The sequence below is a fragment of the Gopherus evgoodei genome, chromosome 5 (assembly GCF_007399415.2).
Source record: "Gopherus evgoodei ecotype Sinaloan lineage chromosome 5, rGopEvg1_v1.p, whole genome shotgun sequence".
In the NCBI taxonomy this organism is placed as follows: domain Eukaryota; kingdom Metazoa; phylum Chordata; order Testudines; family Testudinidae; genus Gopherus; species Gopherus evgoodei.
In genome coordinates, this window is record NC_044326.1 from 23,494,325 (window position 1) to 23,512,103 (window position 17,779).

Genomic DNA, 17,779 nt, shown 5'->3' on the forward strand with positions numbered 1-17,779 from the left:
TTTAGGATTAAGAGGTTGTTCAATAATTGTGAAATAAAAATTCAGTGATTACCAGTCTTAGTCCTTGAAGAAAGTTTTACATGTAAATGGGTAACTGCAAGGTCAAAAATATATTTGCCAATAAAAGGAGAGAAAAAGCCATTAATCTTTAAGCAGAAAAGAAAGGAAAACTGTGAACTAGTTGCAAGTTCCTGTATAAAAACTAAACAATGGTAAAAATGTTAAAAGATCCGTGTGGTATTTATTGGAATTGGTGTTTGTTCTTCAAACGCTTCAATGCGCTTCTTGTTTGATTATCCAGCAGGCGATATTGATTTGATTGTAAGAAACAGAATGTCTTAGATGTGTGCTGTTTTACGCCCAGGGTATGGCAAAGCACCAGAGGCAGAATGAAAAGCCAGAAGAGTCCAAGAAAAGGAAAAACACATCTGGACACATCCTATACATTAAAGCATTCTTTTAGCTTTTTTTCACATGAAAGAATAGAGTCTTTGTTTAAACTCATCAGCCTAGTCTGAATAGCAGGCACTGCACTAAATTGCTTTTTTTAGACAATGTATAGTTTGCTTTGGATGGATAGTGTATGTTCTGGCTGCCATTATCAGTAACTCATACATTGTCCTCAGCTGGGGCTGCTGTTTGTTTAACATTAAAGTTGCTCAGCCTGCTTCACACCAGGTGCAGGCCTGTGCCTAAAGTCTTGAGAAGCCCAACCACTTCAAAGATCTCATAGTGATTTCCAAAAGAACAATAAACAAGATCTGCCTTAAACCTGCAGTAGGAAAGCGATAAGGGGACCAGACAACTGATCCTCTCAGTTGCTGTGCTATGCTAAAACATGTATCTGAAAAGGAGCTCTTTGTGCAGCATCTTGGATTTATTAGGGATTGGTAGTTTTTTAAACAATTAAATAGGCAGCATTTGAATAGGATGATAGTGACTGGCAAAACAGAGGTGACAGATCTGCACATTCAAACCGTGTGTAAAGCTGAGTGACAGGAGCAGACTGAAGGCTGCTGTGTTTTGGTTTTTTTGTTTGTTTTTTTTCCGGGGGGGGGGGGGGTTGTATTAGAGAACTGTTGGGATTAAACAGCTTTGCACAGAAAGTCAGTTCATCATTATTTCTTCTCATAGCAAAGGAGGAACCCTGTAACTTAGTTACGAAGAAGGGCAAATGTGGTGGGTAAGCTCAGTAGGTTTTGGGGAGGGAGGGAGACCAGAACCCAGGAGCGGAGCAGGATTCCAATCAAACACCATAGGAATGGTAAGAGGGGGCAGCCTGCAGCATCATAGGGGTGATGGCTAGAACCCCAGAAGCAGAAAATACAGGAGAGTCCAGGCTGGAGTGCAACACTGGAGCAACACTAGTATTTGCTGCAGTGTATTGCCACCAAATAGGCAGGATGGCTCTGTTATCTGTTAAGAGGATGGCCTCTTTTGTGTTATCACTCCCCTCCCCCATAGTTAAGCTCTCTGTTGTAAGGGTTGGTGTGGGTGATAGCAGTGGTAAAGGTAGATAATTCATCTATTCAGCTGCCTATCTCAGATTTTATCTTTTAAAACAACCTACATTTTCTATCATCTCAAATTTTCTGCAGTAAAATCACTAGGCCTGATTTTTATCTCACTTGCACTGCTGTAAATCAGCAGTAACTCCTATGAGTCAGTGGATTTGAACCAGAGCAAAACTGGCATAGGTGAGAGGAGACTCAGGCCCCTTGTGTTTTCTGCTAAAGGTAGGAGAAACAAATGACCTCTCCTTGTCCAGTGTGATTAAGATCTGTAAACTCACTACTTCTGATCCCTTTGACAGTCCTCAACGCTGCTGAAGCTGGGGATTCTGAACAAGCAGGGTTTGTTTAGCAGTTTTGACCTAAATTAACTTTAAATGAATTCTTTTTTAGGGAAGAGGAATTTACTGTTAGTTTTCAGTTATCTCTGGTAGATGCCATAGAAATCAGGAAATGTTGTTCATCTCTCTCAATTGTGAGGGGAAATCCGTTGTCTTGGATATTTCCCAAATGACCAATAGAATCTCATGACAAAAGTTAGTTCTTTAGAGTCCAGTTAAGAGAAGTTTCAATGAAGGGCATGTTAGGAAGGATAACTGCTTTTGGGTGGGGCTTTCAGAAGGTTTCAGGCTATGGCTTATATGCTCCCATTGAGAGTGATTTTGCGAATCCCACCTTTCTTGTTTAGGAAATCTGTTATAAGATTTAGAATCCTATATATTTAAATGTGTGCTTCTCAATGTATGGATTAGATAGGTGCAACTGGGAATAAATGTAAATAAATGCATTAAAATAACATAAATTCTTTCTTCTGAGGCCTGGTCTACACTAGAGGTGGGATCGATCTAAGATACGCAACTTCAGCTATGAGAATAGTGTAGCTAAAGTCAACATATCTTAGATCGACTTAGATTGATTTACTTCGCATCCACGCGGCACGGGATCAACGGCCGCCGCTCCTCCCTTGACTCTGCTTCCACTCTCGCCCTGGTGGAGTTCCAGAGTCGATGGGGAGCCTGTTCAGGGATCGATGTATCACGTCTAGACGAGACGCGATACATCCATCCCCGATAGATCAATCACTACCCGCCGATCCGGCAGGTAGTGTGGACATACCCTGAGATGCGTACATCTGAGAGGCACAATTAAGGCCTTTATTTTTCTTTCTTTGTTCTAAACTAGCACTGAGGCTGATGTAGCTCATTTCCTGATGCTTGCAGAGAAGACATTATTAATCCCAACACTGAACTAATACACTGACCTTTTAGAATTGCTAAAACAAATGACCTGCTGATGCACAGATATATCTGAGTCCTTGAATTCAAATTAATGGGCCAGAGCCTCAACTGCTGTAAACTGACTTCAATGAGATATGTAAATTGCCAACAGCTGAGGATCTGGCCCAATAATTTTTTGAGCTATTTCTTACCATATTGACCTTTATTCTAATTTAAGATGAATGAAGCAGCGTTCTCAGGAGTGATTCTGAAACAAAATGTGGAGAGAGATTGGAATGAGCTTTAATAGTATTTCAGTAAAATGAAGTAGTAAGACAGCATTGGCTTCTAATAGTATAATTTTGTTCGGAGCTAATTTTTAATACACAGTGCTTAATACAGTAAAAATATTCCAGGTCTCTATATTTGCCTCTTTCAGCCACCAGTATTTGAAGTTTGTTGGTATTCTTGCTCAGTCATGACACATGGATTTAGATTATAAAAAGGCTGACATCATAGAATAAAGACAGTCAAAGTAGACGTATGTAATTCCAGTTGTTGAACAGCTTTTTAGACTTGTCTTCCTACAACTAGATCAAAACATATTGATTGCCACACGTGCATACTCTTGCAGGGAAAAAAATCATCTCTCTCAAGTGGCAAAACAGAACAATGCACATGGTACATACTTGTGCAATCCTTAAGGGTCAGACTTTGAAACCCTGGCTTTGAGTAGCCCTTACTCATATGAATACTCCCCATTGACTTCAGTGGCGACTGCTCACAGGAGAGGTACTAAAGCTGTATCTAAACAAGTAAATTCCAGCAATTTAGGTAAATTGTTTTAGAAGCCAATTTACTTAATGTTTTTGTTTCCATGCCTCATAACAGTTTAGCTTAAATTGATTCCTTACTGGATTAATGAAATTGCTACCACTTTTTTTGTAGACAAAGTCTTAGTCCAAAAATTGTAGAATATAGTCATAAAATGTTGCCAGTGCTGCTGTTCTGAAAGAAAGTTTGTTCTGCAGTGTTAGTAAGGTTGGTAAGAAGAATAAGTTTATTACTACAAAGCTGTAGACATGCATGTTCCAGAGGAGACATGGCCGTTTTTGAAAAGCTTACAAGCTCAAGTTTCTAAAGACTATAAAAGATTCTGTATTGACTATATAAAATTAGCACATTCATTAACTGTTACATTCCCAAAGGTTTTCCTATCCAGTCTTTTTATTGATGGAAGCCATTCCTCAGCTTGGAATGAAACCGTTTTAAAAGATTGTATTATTTAATTAACTTTTTGGCATCTTTAAATATTATAGCATTATTTTTTTAAAAGTCAATCTGAATCTTGATAGCAAGGAATAGATTTTCTCACTCTGTATTTCTCTAGAATAAAATATTTCAGGTCACCTCTGTGACTTATGAGCCTAAGGGCTCAAATTTTTTAAAACATATTTAGGCACTTAAAGATGCAGATGTAACACCCATTGAAATGAAATGGAACTCAATGAATGTTAGGCACTTAATCTGGTTTAGGTGCTTTTGGAAATCCCACTAGGAACTTATCTGCACCTTTATGCTCCTTAAAGTTCTAGTATAAATCTGGTTGGTGAGCTCCTAAGTCAGTCTGTTGCTTTTGGAAAATACCCTGGGTATGTATTTTTTTCTTCAAGTAATGGTCCCTATGAGTATGTGGGTTCACATGCGTGCCATGCATCCGAATCCAGAAGTTCTTCAAAGCAATGTCTGCCTGCCTGCACAGTAGCTCTCCTCATTCTCCCAACCGAGGGTACAAAAGGTGATGTGGCTCAGCACCTCTCCAGTTCCTTCTCACAACTGCATGGCCTGAGTTGGAATCATGTCCTCCTTCACTTCGTTGCGTAACCTATATAGAAAACATGCACAATTAATTATTTTCTTAGATTAGTAGTTTAATTTATACTATAGCCTAGAGGGTTTTTTTCTCCACAGCTGGGGAAACCTCCACCCCCAGCTCAGAGTCCTGGAATGAATTGCACCTTCTGCCCACAATACTTCTCCATCTGTGACAAGAATCAGTGCTGCCTTACTGTCTGGATGTGGCACATATCTCTGCAAAGTGCATTGTCTACTCCTTCACAACCAGAACTTCAGAAGCCCAAGAGCTTCACCTATGGAAGCACCTGATGGAGAAGGCTATGAGACCCCTCTCTGATCCGGGTCAAGGAGACCCCCCCCCCCCCCCCCCCCGCTGTACATGGGCCTCAACTGCCTAGCAGTGCCCCTCCAAGCACATGCCTTGGAGAGGAGCCATCACAACTAAGCCCAAGGACTCTTTTTCCAGGGCTCCCCATGAGAGCAGAGGGCACTCTCATGGGCACAAGAACAAATCCCCAGTAAGAACCGTCCCTAAGAAACATGCTTCCTCCTTGAGCCAGTCCAGGACAGGTGAGACATCACGAGTGGAACCTAAGGAACTGCCTTAGATGAAGAGCCCCAGATCTGAGCTCAAGACACATAAAAAGAAAGATCTGTTGGTCACCTCAGTGCCAAAGTATAAGGATAGACGCTCGCTGGTTCTGACTACGAGTGCCAGATCCATCGTCAATGCCACTTCCTCCATCTAAATACTGTCCAGTTGCTGCAGATGCACTGGATCCATCAGACTTATGTGAACCCCTCAGACAGCAGGGCATAAAGAGACTTATATAACATCTCCCTTACCCACAGCCTCCATTTCTTTCCGGCCTGGCCCTCCCCAGGGATGTCTTTACTCTGGAAGAGAAGCCTACATCACTGTTCCAGGAGCTGTCTCACCTCCAACAATCCAGCAGGAGTGCCCCAGTACCTAAGGCACTGCTGCTACCAGTGCAGCAGTTCTCAGATTCAGAAGAATCAGAGGAGAAGGCTGCACTGATATCTTTGCAGAGACCATTGACCCCTGATAGACAGTCAAGAGGTTATTCTCACCATTCTGCCAGGTACGCTGCTGGTACTAATTTCCTTGGGGTCCCCCACAACCAATCAATCCTTATTTCTGGCCTTACTGGGATCTGTGGGATCCTTACCGTAGGCATCTGGGGCCCCTCTGGAGTTGTACTGCTCCCTCTAGTCAGCCACTTCTATCAGTGTACGAGGAGGAAGAAGTGGAACCAGATCCTTAGTTACCGACAGTTCCAGTGGGTGCCTCTTCATCTTCCTCGGATGAAGTAGTCACTCCTCCTTCACCTTCTCTGCCCAATGACAATCTCCAGTACCAGGAGCTGTTACGAAGAGTAGCCAGTGACCTACAAATCCCATTAGAGGAGATCTAGTAACACGGGCTCCTGGGCACCTTGAAGCCACAGGGACTGAGTAAAGTTGCTCTACCCCTCGAGGAGGCCATTACTAGAACTAGCTAGAGTGATATGGCACACTCTAGTATCCTGTGCCCCTACACTGGAAAGGAACAAGTGATGATATGTTGTTTCTGTGAAAAGGGCTGAATTCTTATTCTTTCATCCTGCCCCCAACTTGCTAGTAATGCAGGTGGCTCCTGAAAGGGCTATCAAAGGGCAGCCCTGGCAAATAAAGGCTCTAAGAGATTTGACCTCCTGACGAGGAAGGTCATCTCCTCCACTGGCTTGCAATTTCATGTTGCTAACTACCAAGCGTTGTTAGCAAAATATGATTTTAATACCTATTTCAGGCTTGTGGACTTCACAGACAAGCTTTCCACAGAGGACAGGGTGCAATTTCAGTCCTTTTAGCTGAGGGAAAGCTAGTGGCAAAGGTGGCACTCCAGGCTTCAGTGGATGCTGCAGACGTGGCTTCCAGAAGTTTGACTGCTGAGCTAGTCATGAGGAGGGACTCCTGGCTGCAATCATCAAGGTTTTCTAGGGAGGTCCAAAACACTATCCGGGACCTCTCTTTGTCGAATCAAATCTCTTTTAATGAGCAGTCAGACGAGTCCCTGCACTCACTAAAAGACAAGATTGACTCTGGGTTCCCTGGGGATTTATACTCTGGCCCCAGGAGGAAACACCAGAGGCAACCCTATAAACCCAGGCCATCCTCTCCTCATGCACCTTATTAGCAGTGCACAACCAAGCCACTGCACAAATGTCAGAAGATTCAGAGGTCTCGCTTCACAGCCCCCTCTATTTTCTTAGCCTGTACTCACACTCAACCATCAGCCAAGAGCCACTTTTGACATATTGGTCAAGACCTTTGTGTCACTGCTGACGCCGGCTACCTCATCTTACACTCTTCACTCACAACTGGAACAAGATCACTATGGACAACTGGGTTCTAGAGATTATCTGCCAGGGATACTCCATTCCCTCCTCACAAACCCCCTTTCCAGTCCCCTTCAGGGACCACTCTCACGAGGGAATTCTTCAGCGGGAAACAGAATCCCTCTTACTTTGAGGGGCAATAGAGTGCATCCTGCCTCATTACCATGGAAGAGGATTCTACACCCTGTATTTCCTAATTCCCCAAAAAGGCAGCAGGGGGACACCCCTCCTGGACTTTCAACAACTCAGCATCTTTATTCTAAAACTGAAGTTCCGGATGATTACGCTGGCATCTATAATCCCCTCCCTTCCAGAAGGGGTGTGATTCACAGCTGTTGACACAAAGGACACATATTTCCATGTGGACAACCTGCATGTTATAATAGGCCAAGAATACTTCCAGTTTTGAGTCCTCCCCTTTGGGCTGGCTACAGCACCCATAGTAATTACAAAGCTTTTCTCTGTGATAGCAGCCCAGTTGACATGCCAGGACTATACAGTACTCCCATACCTGGACTATTGGCTCCTGGTAGGCCAATCTCATCAGGAGGTCAGTTCAGTGACAAGGGTTCCGATACAACTTTTAACAGCCCTAGGCATTTGCATAAATGAAGAAAAGTTCTGTGTTGTGACCCACAACTTTTTGGGGGAAAGTTCGACTTGATTTCTGCAGGAGCGTTCCTGCCCTCAGAAAGGTTTCATGCAATGAGCACCCTGATTGCACATATCACTTGCAGACCATGAGTCACTGTGCACAAGTGCTTCTCACTGTTAGGCCACTCAACCAAGCAAAGACCATACCAACTCCAGACTTCACTTACGGTACCTGCAAGTACAAGCAAGGACAATATTAACTCCAGGGTAGTTGTTCCTCCCAGAGTTGTTTCCTCTCTAACTTGGTGGTCAAAACAGGAAGAGGTCATGGTGAGAATTCTCTCCACCCTCCCAGCCCCAAGGGTACCACTGTGATGGACACCTCCCATCTGGGGTGGGGTGCTCACTTGGACAGCCACACTGCTCAGGGTACCTGTACGCCATGGAGGCCCGGCTACATATAAATTTACTGGAACTGAGGGTGGTCCTTCTGCTTATATGCTTGCTACATATTCAGATAATGTCAGATCTTATCACCACTGTATAAACAAACAGGGAGGAGTGAGATCACCTCCCCTCTGCCAGGAGGCAGTCAGACTTTGGAACAGGTGCATCAGGAACTGCAACATAATACAAGTGGTGTACCATCCCAGTATTCACAGCTCCTTGGCAGGCGAAATAAGCAGAAGCTTCTCAATAGACTACATGTGGGAGATTCATGACACAGTCCTGAACAAGATACTATCTGTATTCCACTACCTGCCCTCCATCCCCTCTGCTTCGGATTCTGTTAGATTGTGGTAAGAAGAGGAACTGGAGAAGCGTCGACCCGCATTGCCTCTGATGCCCTTTGTTGGGAGCACGAGGCAAGCTACTGCAAATGTGTGGGCCAACGGACACTGCTCTGAAGAACAGCCAGACTCGGGCGCGTACACTTACATGATATCATATGTTGTTTACCTCTTCCTGCTCTATCACAATGATGTTAAATGTTTTCACTGTATGCGCTTTTAGATTTCATTTCTGCAGTTAGTATTACCACAGATTTCACATGTGGCCATGATTTGTGAGTCTCATAAGCAAACGTGCTTAGAGTATCTCATTTTAAATTAATCTTTTCAGTTTTATCATTTAAATTTATCGGTATGTAGGTATTCCTTTGTTTTTCTTTGGCTTTTCTTTTGAATATCAAAGTGTTAATGAAGACACATTATTCAGTCATTCCTATGGAATGCAGTTGAAAAGTGTAACTCATTTCACTCATGTCTGTGCCTGTTAATTGTTGGTTTCAGAGGATATACTAAAAAAAAATTGTTAATTAAAAAAAAAACAGGAATGCAACTGAGTGAATGCCTTGCACAAGGCTCTGCCTGCCATCCTACTCTGGCAAGCAGAAATCAACTGTTTATATATGGGTGTGACCTTGTTTGAACAGAGTCCACATAGTGATATTCCTCCTAAAAGTGTTTACTTGGATCTGTTTTAAGGATAATGTTTTCTGCCCTAGCTTTTACTTAACACTCATGTTCTAGCCACTTTTCAAGAAAATGTTGGAATGCTGCATGTGTTGAGATCAGAGGAATGGCTTATCGTTTCAGGCTGGAGTTTTCAAAGGAGCCTAAGGAAGTTAGGGATCCAACCCTCATTGAAATTCACAAGTGGCATGAAGAGGACACAACTCATTGACTGTAATGGAATAGTACCCTTTTAGACTTGCAGAAAATGTATTTAGTGTTTGCTTATCCTTAGTTTATGCTTGAGCTGCTATCGGTGTTGGGTATTTCTTCATATCAGAAAGGTTCAGAGTCCTTATTAAGGAAGCCTTTCTCAGATGAAAATTATTCATTTGGAATGACGTGAAGCATGAAAAACGTGTGAGAATTGCACAGCGGGTACGTAGAATTTGCTCAGATGGACCCTATGAAGCCCAGATCCAGGACAAACTAGAAGACATGTTTTAGAACAAGATCAAAAGCCCAGTTAATTAAATGGAGACTTTTTGGATCAGGCCTATAGAGCTTGCTGATATCGAGCCTCTGAGCATCAGCTGTCAGTTTGGAATCACGCGTGAGCAGTAACATGCATACTAACAAAATAATAAACGCCTTAACATTATCTGCCTTTTTTAAGGTAAAGCAGTGGTTATAAACCTTGAGTTGTTAAAACAGTCTTCTTTGCATGCACAGTACATGCTTTCCATACATTATCATAACATTTTTAATTACAGATCCCATGCGGGGACCACCTTTGTAATTCTCAATAGGAACAAGTTCATTTTGTTGAATAATAGTGTGGTGACACAAGCTATCCTCGGAGTTACGGGATGCTATATCACTGGATAGGAGAATAGTTCCACTGAGTAAAATATTTCCTATTTTTGTAATTCCATATTAGAAATCTTCTTTAGCTTCTTGGGTAATTGACTAATTAGGGGGAAATAGTATAGGTTTAGTGGGGCTGCAAATGGTTTTCCTAGAACCTTGTGATACATCACAAGGGGTTATGAGATGTCCCACAGTAACATCACTGAGTAAAATGGAGCTCCTCTGTAATTTCATAATGTCTTTGGATGTGTCTTGCCTTATATCTCAAGAGCCAGAAGTCCTGTGCAGGTGCCTGGAAGGGCAGGGGAGAGGTCATATGAACCTTCTTCCCATTGCACATCGTGTACCAGGGCACTCAGGAACTGCTCCCTCTGAGCCTTTCAGAGGACACAAATTGCCTAAAGGGGGCAAGAATAAGGCAGGGCCATGGTTCCATCTACTTTTCCCCATCTGCCACAGCAGCAGCTTGAAGATCTGGCCAGGCGTGCTGAAGGGGAGTAAATTGTGTGAGTGAAGCGTTCTCACTCCCCGGGGGTTGTGGGATGCTGCCACTCCACTCCACCTCCCTACTGCTCAAGGCTGTGGCTAAATGCCAATGTCTAGCTTGGTGACAGCTGTGGTCACCAGTTATATCCGTAGTCAATGGAGTTATTGTGTATTGGGATATCTTTTAACGTTCATTAGAGGGCAGCTTGTGCCACCACTTAAGCATTTTTTCCAATCACATAATTACTTAATAGACCGAAATATTTATCAAGTGTGCAGTCTAATTACCCCATAGATGAGAATAACCCTGAATACTCCCCTGGGAGCCTACCACATGGCTAATTACAGTTTTATAATTAGTCATGTGTTAGGCTTGGAAGAAGCTTCCAGGAAGCCTGCTGAGCCACAAGCAGCAAAGCGGAGAGGGGAAGGTTAGACAACTCTTGTAGCAGCAAGGTAGGTAGTCAATAAGGCAGTAGGGGGAAGCACAAAAGGGCCAGATGGTGTCCAAGTAATGATGATCGAACATGATAAGGTTAGGGTCAGGGTTAAGTCATGGCGGTGGGGGGGAGTTATTTTTAACCCAAATTCCTTTTATTAGTGAGATATTTAGAATGGTGAAAGTTTTATTATCTTTACATTCAGAAATGAATGATCACCTACCAGGACAGAGTAGCATCTTACTCACGTTGGAGAGCTGAAATGAAGCATTCTACATGTGTGACTATCTGCTGTCCCATGTTCATGAGGAGCTGACAGTCTGTCCCAGATTTTTCTGACAATTTTCTATATTGGGAGCTGGATGCTAGCACAGGGCCAGATTCTGAAACTCTTATTCCCAGATTCTGTTGCTCAGAGGTTTGGGAATGTCAATAGCAGTCCTGGAAGAGAAGGATTAATGGGCAGAGTGCAGGTGATATAATCACTGTGGTCCTCACTGAAATGAAATAAAGCAACTGTTTAACACCATACTATATAAATATATATAATATTTTAGAACAAGCATGTCCAACTGGAAGCACAGTATGAATTCAGGTTGGCATAATATAAAGCCTAGTTCTAATTTGCTCAGGACATGGGAGTTAACAGAAATAGAATATTTTTGATGACAAGAAGTGAACAGGACCTTGGTTTTTCTCTTCTTAAATTCATCCTCTCCAGCCATGCAGTACTTTGCATTACATTGGATCGTTGATTCTCTATTGACTGACAAGGATGTATAACACCTACTGAATTTCTAGCACCTTTTCCCTTGAGATCTCCCAGCTAATTACTGACACAGCATAAGCCTGCTTAGCTTGTGCATGCTGACATGACCACAGCTTGAGGCAATATGCCTGAAGGTTAATTGCAGCCTTCCCTTACCATAACTTATTCACATTAATGTGATGTTGCTAACCATTTGTTTTTAAGATCTCTGGATTTCATTACAAGCACAATTCTTCTCAAAGAAAACAAAGTTAACTGAACTGAATAAACATTATAAATCTATTTAAACTGCTTTGTGTTTTTTTTAAAAAGGCCACAGAAAAACAGAGACAAGCCTCATTAATTTGCAGAGAAAAGCATCATTTAAAACATTATGTATGACTGTTTGACCGTTCAATTAATTACCCTTCTTCTGGCAGGCAATGTAATGAGCCCGTATCTGAAATACTCGCTTTAATGAGCCTGTATCTTGGAAAATGAGGATTTCACATTGTAATGCTTGCCTTCCTCCTTGCTTTAAAGAGATTTAGCACAACTTTTAATTAATGATACAGTTTCCAAATGTGGTTGGCGTTTACTGTAATTCTAGATAATAAACTCTTGTGTTCTAATTCTGTGTGTGTGTGTTAATGGGAGTTACTAAATTATGATTGCAATATTTTGGCGACCCTTTTTTTTTTTAGGTACCATAAATTACTATACTCTAGAATAATGTTAATATAGAGAGTAGGTGAGGTTAAGAGCAATGGTAGCTCCAAGCATTCAGTTGTTTACACTGCTGTAATCCCACTGAAATCAGTAGAGTTATAGTGGGAGAATGCCAGTGTGGAGAATCAGGCCCTTCGTCTCACAGGCCTATGCTGTTAGAAAAACATGTGTACTTTTGTGGTAAGGGTGCATGCTCTGACTCAGAAGGTGGAGAAGGAAGGTCAGGAAGTGATGCAGAGGAATCTGTACAACCATCTCTGTCCTCCATGGACGCCCTGAGATCTGCACAATTTCCCCCTAGATCTCAGGGAATCTGCATATTTTAGTGGGCTTTTCCTCCTTGCCTTTCAAGAGAAGGCAACCCACACCAAAAACAATCTGAAGGAAGCCGCACAAGTTGAATTTAGTTTTCTAATCCTTATACTGGTTTTTACCATGTTGATGTCAGCGTGGCCCTTAGATTATCACTTTGGGAAGGAGAGTTGGTCTCCCTCTGTATTCTGTACAGCACCAAACGTGCTGCAAGTGCACAAAAATGTCATTTTTCACTCCCTGCGCCACACTGCAGGAGACAGTACCAGTGACATAAGATGTAATATCAGTGATCACACAACTCTGGGGTTTAGATTAATGAAAGATTGTGAGTGTGTATGTGGAATAAAAATGATACCGTTAAGTAGTATTTTATGATACAATTGAAAATGACTAAAATACTGCAGTTCTGACAAAACCAGCCTGCGTTTCTTTACTGGTGGCTGAGTTGCGCAAAACAAGATTGGAATTTTTAACTTGCTTTTCACTGAGCCATTCCTTCAAGGACTTCAAAGTCAGATCATAGCCTTACAAAATACACACATACAAGTTTACATTCTCACTCCCCCTCATACATAAATTTTCAATTCCCTTTCTTTGGTTTGGCTACTGATGCCAGAGAATTTCATTTAAGATAATTAATGTTCGAACAGCTGATGAGAGAGAAAATTCACTCCTAGATTTCTTTGGGACTTGTTCTCCCCAACTTCATTAGTGAAGAACATTAAGTTCTCAGCTATAGGTAAAGTCCAACAAAATTAAAATCATATGAACTGAGAAAAATATGAATAATTGCCATAACCTCTCTCAGCGGGTCTTTTCCCTTGGTATTTAGACCCTTCAAACACTTGTAGACATTTATCATACGCCCCTTAGTCATCATTTGGCCAAGCTGATACATTGTTAGGTCTTTTAATCTTTCCTCATAAATCAAATTCTTCAGCCCCATGATCAGTTTTGTTACTTTTATCTGAAGTCTCTCCAGTTTGATGACATCTTTTTGGGAGCAAGTTTTTCCAGAGCTGCAGACAGGATTATAATCGCCGCTGCTGCTGCTAGGGAGGAGCCTGGGGCAGGAGCTTGTGTTCATGAAGGGAGGGGCCTGACATTGCTGTGGTGGGGGGACTTGGTGATCCTGAATTATAGGAGATGGTGCTCCAGTGGGGGAGGGGAGAATAATGCTGGGCTGAGGGGCATGGGTATCCAAAATGGGGGCTACAGCGGAGTCCTGCTGACCAGTATTGTCTCATTGTTTCCTTGTATTCCCCATCTGTATCCTTCTGGTGTCTCTTGTCTTATACTTAGATTGGAAGCTCTTTGGGGACCATCTTCTTGTTCTGTGTTTGTACAGCGCATAGCACAATGGGGTCATGGTCCGTGACTGAAGCTCCTAGGTGTTATAGTGATTATTACTACTGATAATAGCAATAACAGGCAATGGAGAGGGGATGTTCCCTTGCTCCCTTTTTCCCAGCCACACAATGCAGAGTAGCTGGGGTTGAGGAACACCAGTCCAGGGGGCTGTGAAGTTAACCAGGCCAACATTTCCAGAAAGTGGACTTTGAGTTTGTAAACCTTTGTTTTGGGGAGCACTTGAGGCAGTGCGCAGCTGATTTTCAATGTGCTGCATGCGCTCAGCTTGCAGTAATTTCAGTAGGAGTCGTGAGAGCTCTGCATTGGTGAAAATTGGGTCTCAATTGGGCACCCAAAATTGGTAATTGTGGATTATATCAATTTTAGATGGTATAATCTCTGCCTTGCAGATGCGGTGAGCCTTAATTAATATTTGTAAAGAATTGAGTCCAAAATACTGTATACCTTTATTCTTTGCAGACTTTTCTGTAAATATAATAACTAGGTATTAAGCATAACTTTATCGCTTATGTTAGTCCTATTGGCAGTATTAGTTTTGTAATTTTCTCTTTTTTGCTCTATATCTGTTTATGCTGCGTAAATTGGAAACATCAAATGAATGCACAGTTCGTGTCACTCAGATCAGCCTTATCCAACATCTCATTGTGATATGACTCTAGCCCCACGTAGAAATACATTTTGCATGTAAGAGCTTAGCAGCATGGTCTCTCGTTTGTTACAAGGCTACTATTAGTGAACTATGATGGTGTCTGTTGGATTTATTATAGATCAAGGGGGGGAAATCCAGATCTGAAATTAAATTGATAACAATCTCTTTCAATTCCCAGATTGTCTTAAATAGGTCTCAGTATGTTCTGTAATCTAGTTATATGTAGAAATAACTATATCTCTTTCCCAAAGACCCTAGCTTCTACTCCGTGGGAATTTTATTGGAAAAGTTTTCTTTTTGTATTAGTAAGCCACTGCTGTCAATTTCATTTCCCAAGAGATCTTAGTTTATTTGATTTTGATGCAGTCTTTTACAGATTGAGTTTGGGAATGCAAATGGAAATCCCAGTGCATTGTTTCATAGTGCAGGAAAGGGAGAAATACTCCTTCTTTTTGAAAGCACTTACTGTATCTTTGTATTTTCTTTTCCAAGAGGCACTTGTCCCCTGAAGAGTTCCAGGAAGTCTTCAAAATGAACATAGAAGAATTTGATCGTCTGGCACTTTGGAAGCGGAATGACCTAAAGAAAAAGGCCCTGCTTTTCTAACCTCGCTCAGACAGGAAAAAAAAAATGTGCTTCATCAAAACAAAAATTGTCTTGCCAGAACTATCATATGCAGTTACTGTTGAACCATTGTCCAGCTTCATTGTGTTAGTGTATGTGGGAGGGAAGCAAAGGAAGAGATTAAATGGCAGTGCACTGGTATAGAGGTAATTCGCTGACATTGCATGACTGGCTGGTTCTGCCCTGGTCCTAGCCAGTTTACAACATACAAAAATCTAGCTTTAAATTAATTGTTGCTTGTGGTTATTGCTTGATGCAAAAGGAGATTTTTAAGAGGGAAGAGAAAGAAATGTAGCTGTGACAAAAGAAATCCACCTAACATTTTGTTTCAATAAGTTCTACAATAATGATGAAACTTTTAGAAATCACATGACTAATGAACATAAAGTTCTCCTACGGTGGGGGATGAGGGGGATATTAGGCTGTTTTTTTAAAAAATGTGGGAAAGGCCAAAAAAAAGCATTTCAGCAAGCTGCAACTGTTTTTGTGTGGTACTTTTTAGGAATGAAAGCAAAACTATCAAAGCACCTTAAATATAGTTCTTACACTTTAGATGGAAGCTACTTTCTAAAAGATCACATACACCTAAATGGTAACTAGTTATCTTCAATTATGACACAGAGAAATTTTATTTTATTACAAAATATATTGTGACAAATCACAGTTATAATGACTAAAGCATATAAAGAGACCTACTAAGAAAAGTTTATGTCCCATGCATCAGGAAAACTAAAGCCTTATACAAAACTGGTTCAAGGGTGTAAAGTGCCAGTTACTTGTGTTTTCCTAATTTTGGGGGGATTTTTTACATTTCGTGCTGATACAAATACCATGAAATCGTAAATCTCTCTCTCTATATCTACGTATAAAATAATATTGTTTTGTAAATATATGTTAAAGCATAAAGGCATACTTATTTCCTCTACTCTTTGGCTTTACTTTTTAAGCCTGAAGAGCTATGGTGGCAATTTGATAGCTGTGGAATAGTAGTGTTCAGCATAAAACGTAACAAAAAAATAACAATGAAAAAAGCTTGATGTGCTCTATCAATAATTATCAAATGGTAACCAAATATATCTATTATAAAAGCCCTTGTTCATTAATATTTGCATGTTTCTGTACAAATCAAACCAAAAACCTATGTATTATTGGTGAAGCACCTTGAAACTTTATTTTAAATAACAAGTAAAGTTAACGAAATCTATGTGTTTGATATGAGCATTAGATATTAAGACCTCTTCCAGCTGAAAGACAGTATTAAATTTAATAATTTCATATGGTCAAAAATACAGTTGCTCATAAAGAATGTTTTTAAAATGAGTTGCTAGTTTTATGTGATACTAAAAGAGCATTTAAAGAAAAGTACATTTTTCAGCCATTGTCAGCGTTCTGCATTTTAACTGTCTTGAGTGTTTGTACCCATTTTCTACATCACTCTGTCTTTTTGCATTTCCTTAAAGTAACTTTAATATATGCACTGCTTCACACTAGTTCAGCTGGTCCAGTGATGGGGAAATTGTAGCGTTGAACATGCCTTCTTTCAATTAACATTCAAAATTCATGCTGTTGGAAATAAATATTTTCTCATGACCTAAATGTTTTGTGTGATAATACGTATGTCTAGAAAAATAATTAAAAAGGAAGACTTAGCTTGATACATGTGCTAATCATTTTAATGTATATAATTTCAAATTGTAATGTTGCTATAGGTCTGTTCATCCCTTGATACTGATATGTAACTCTCATTAAACTTACAGGGAGTTAAGTTCACACATTGAGTAGAGAGGATTCCCCATCATATTTAACACAGAACTGAATTCTTCAGTAGTTTTTCCTACTGAAGTCAGTTGAAGCTATAGACTTGTATCTCCACCCATTGGGTGAAATTCACTCCTGTTCAGAATGCCCACCCAGTCCCTTTGCACAAATCCTCAAAATAAGGGTTAAGTGGCACTTGTGTAGTGCCTGGGCCCGTGTAGTGCCTGGGCCCCTGCAGACCATCTATACTGGTGTGAATTTCACTATAGTGATACTGTAAGTCTTTAAATATACTGCCTTCACAGGCATTTTTTTACACTTTCATTACACAGCTACCCTGCACATGTATGTTAGTAAATATGTTTTGCGTACCATATTGGTTAATCACTCAGTTTCTAATGAGCCTCTGACTCGTTCACAATAAGGCCATTTTACACTGACCGAACTGTTAAACCAGACTTATTGTGATGAAGCTATGTCTACTTTGCAATCAGAGGTATGATTTGCAGGTTATGTAAACATACCCATGCTTTAATCTAGCTAGGTCATTAAAACAGCAGTAGAGATGTGTTGGTACAGGCTGTACAAGCTGATCCAGTCCCCCTGGATATGTACTTGCATTGCTAGCCTGCACTGCAGTCCATGCCTATGATGTATCATGGGTTTCAAACCTGGGTCCGTGGCCCTCAGGCAGTTCTTAGACCGCAGCCACCATCTGGCAGCTCCCTGGTACCACCAGCTGGTAGCACGGGCTGGT

The 17,779-nt window shown here is 41.2% G+C and overlaps 1 protein-coding gene across 9 annotated transcripts in view; it reads left to right on the forward strand.

Annotated features, from left to right (window-relative positions):
• ABLIM2 (actin binding LIM protein family member 2) overlaps window positions 1-16,902 on the forward strand; it is a 241,224-nt gene extending 224,322 nt beyond the window's left edge. For all 9 annotated transcript variants that reach the window (XM_030564068.1, XM_030564061.1, XM_030564064.1 and 6 more), the window contains one exon: window positions 15,133-16,902. In XM_030564068.1, coding sequence (XP_030419928.1) covers window positions 15,133-15,246 — 114 coding nt within the window. In that variant the 3' untranslated portion in view covers window positions 15,247-16,902. The remainder of the gene's footprint in view (window positions 1-15,132) is intronic.
• The last annotated feature ends 877 nt before the right edge of the window (window positions 16,903-17,779 follow it).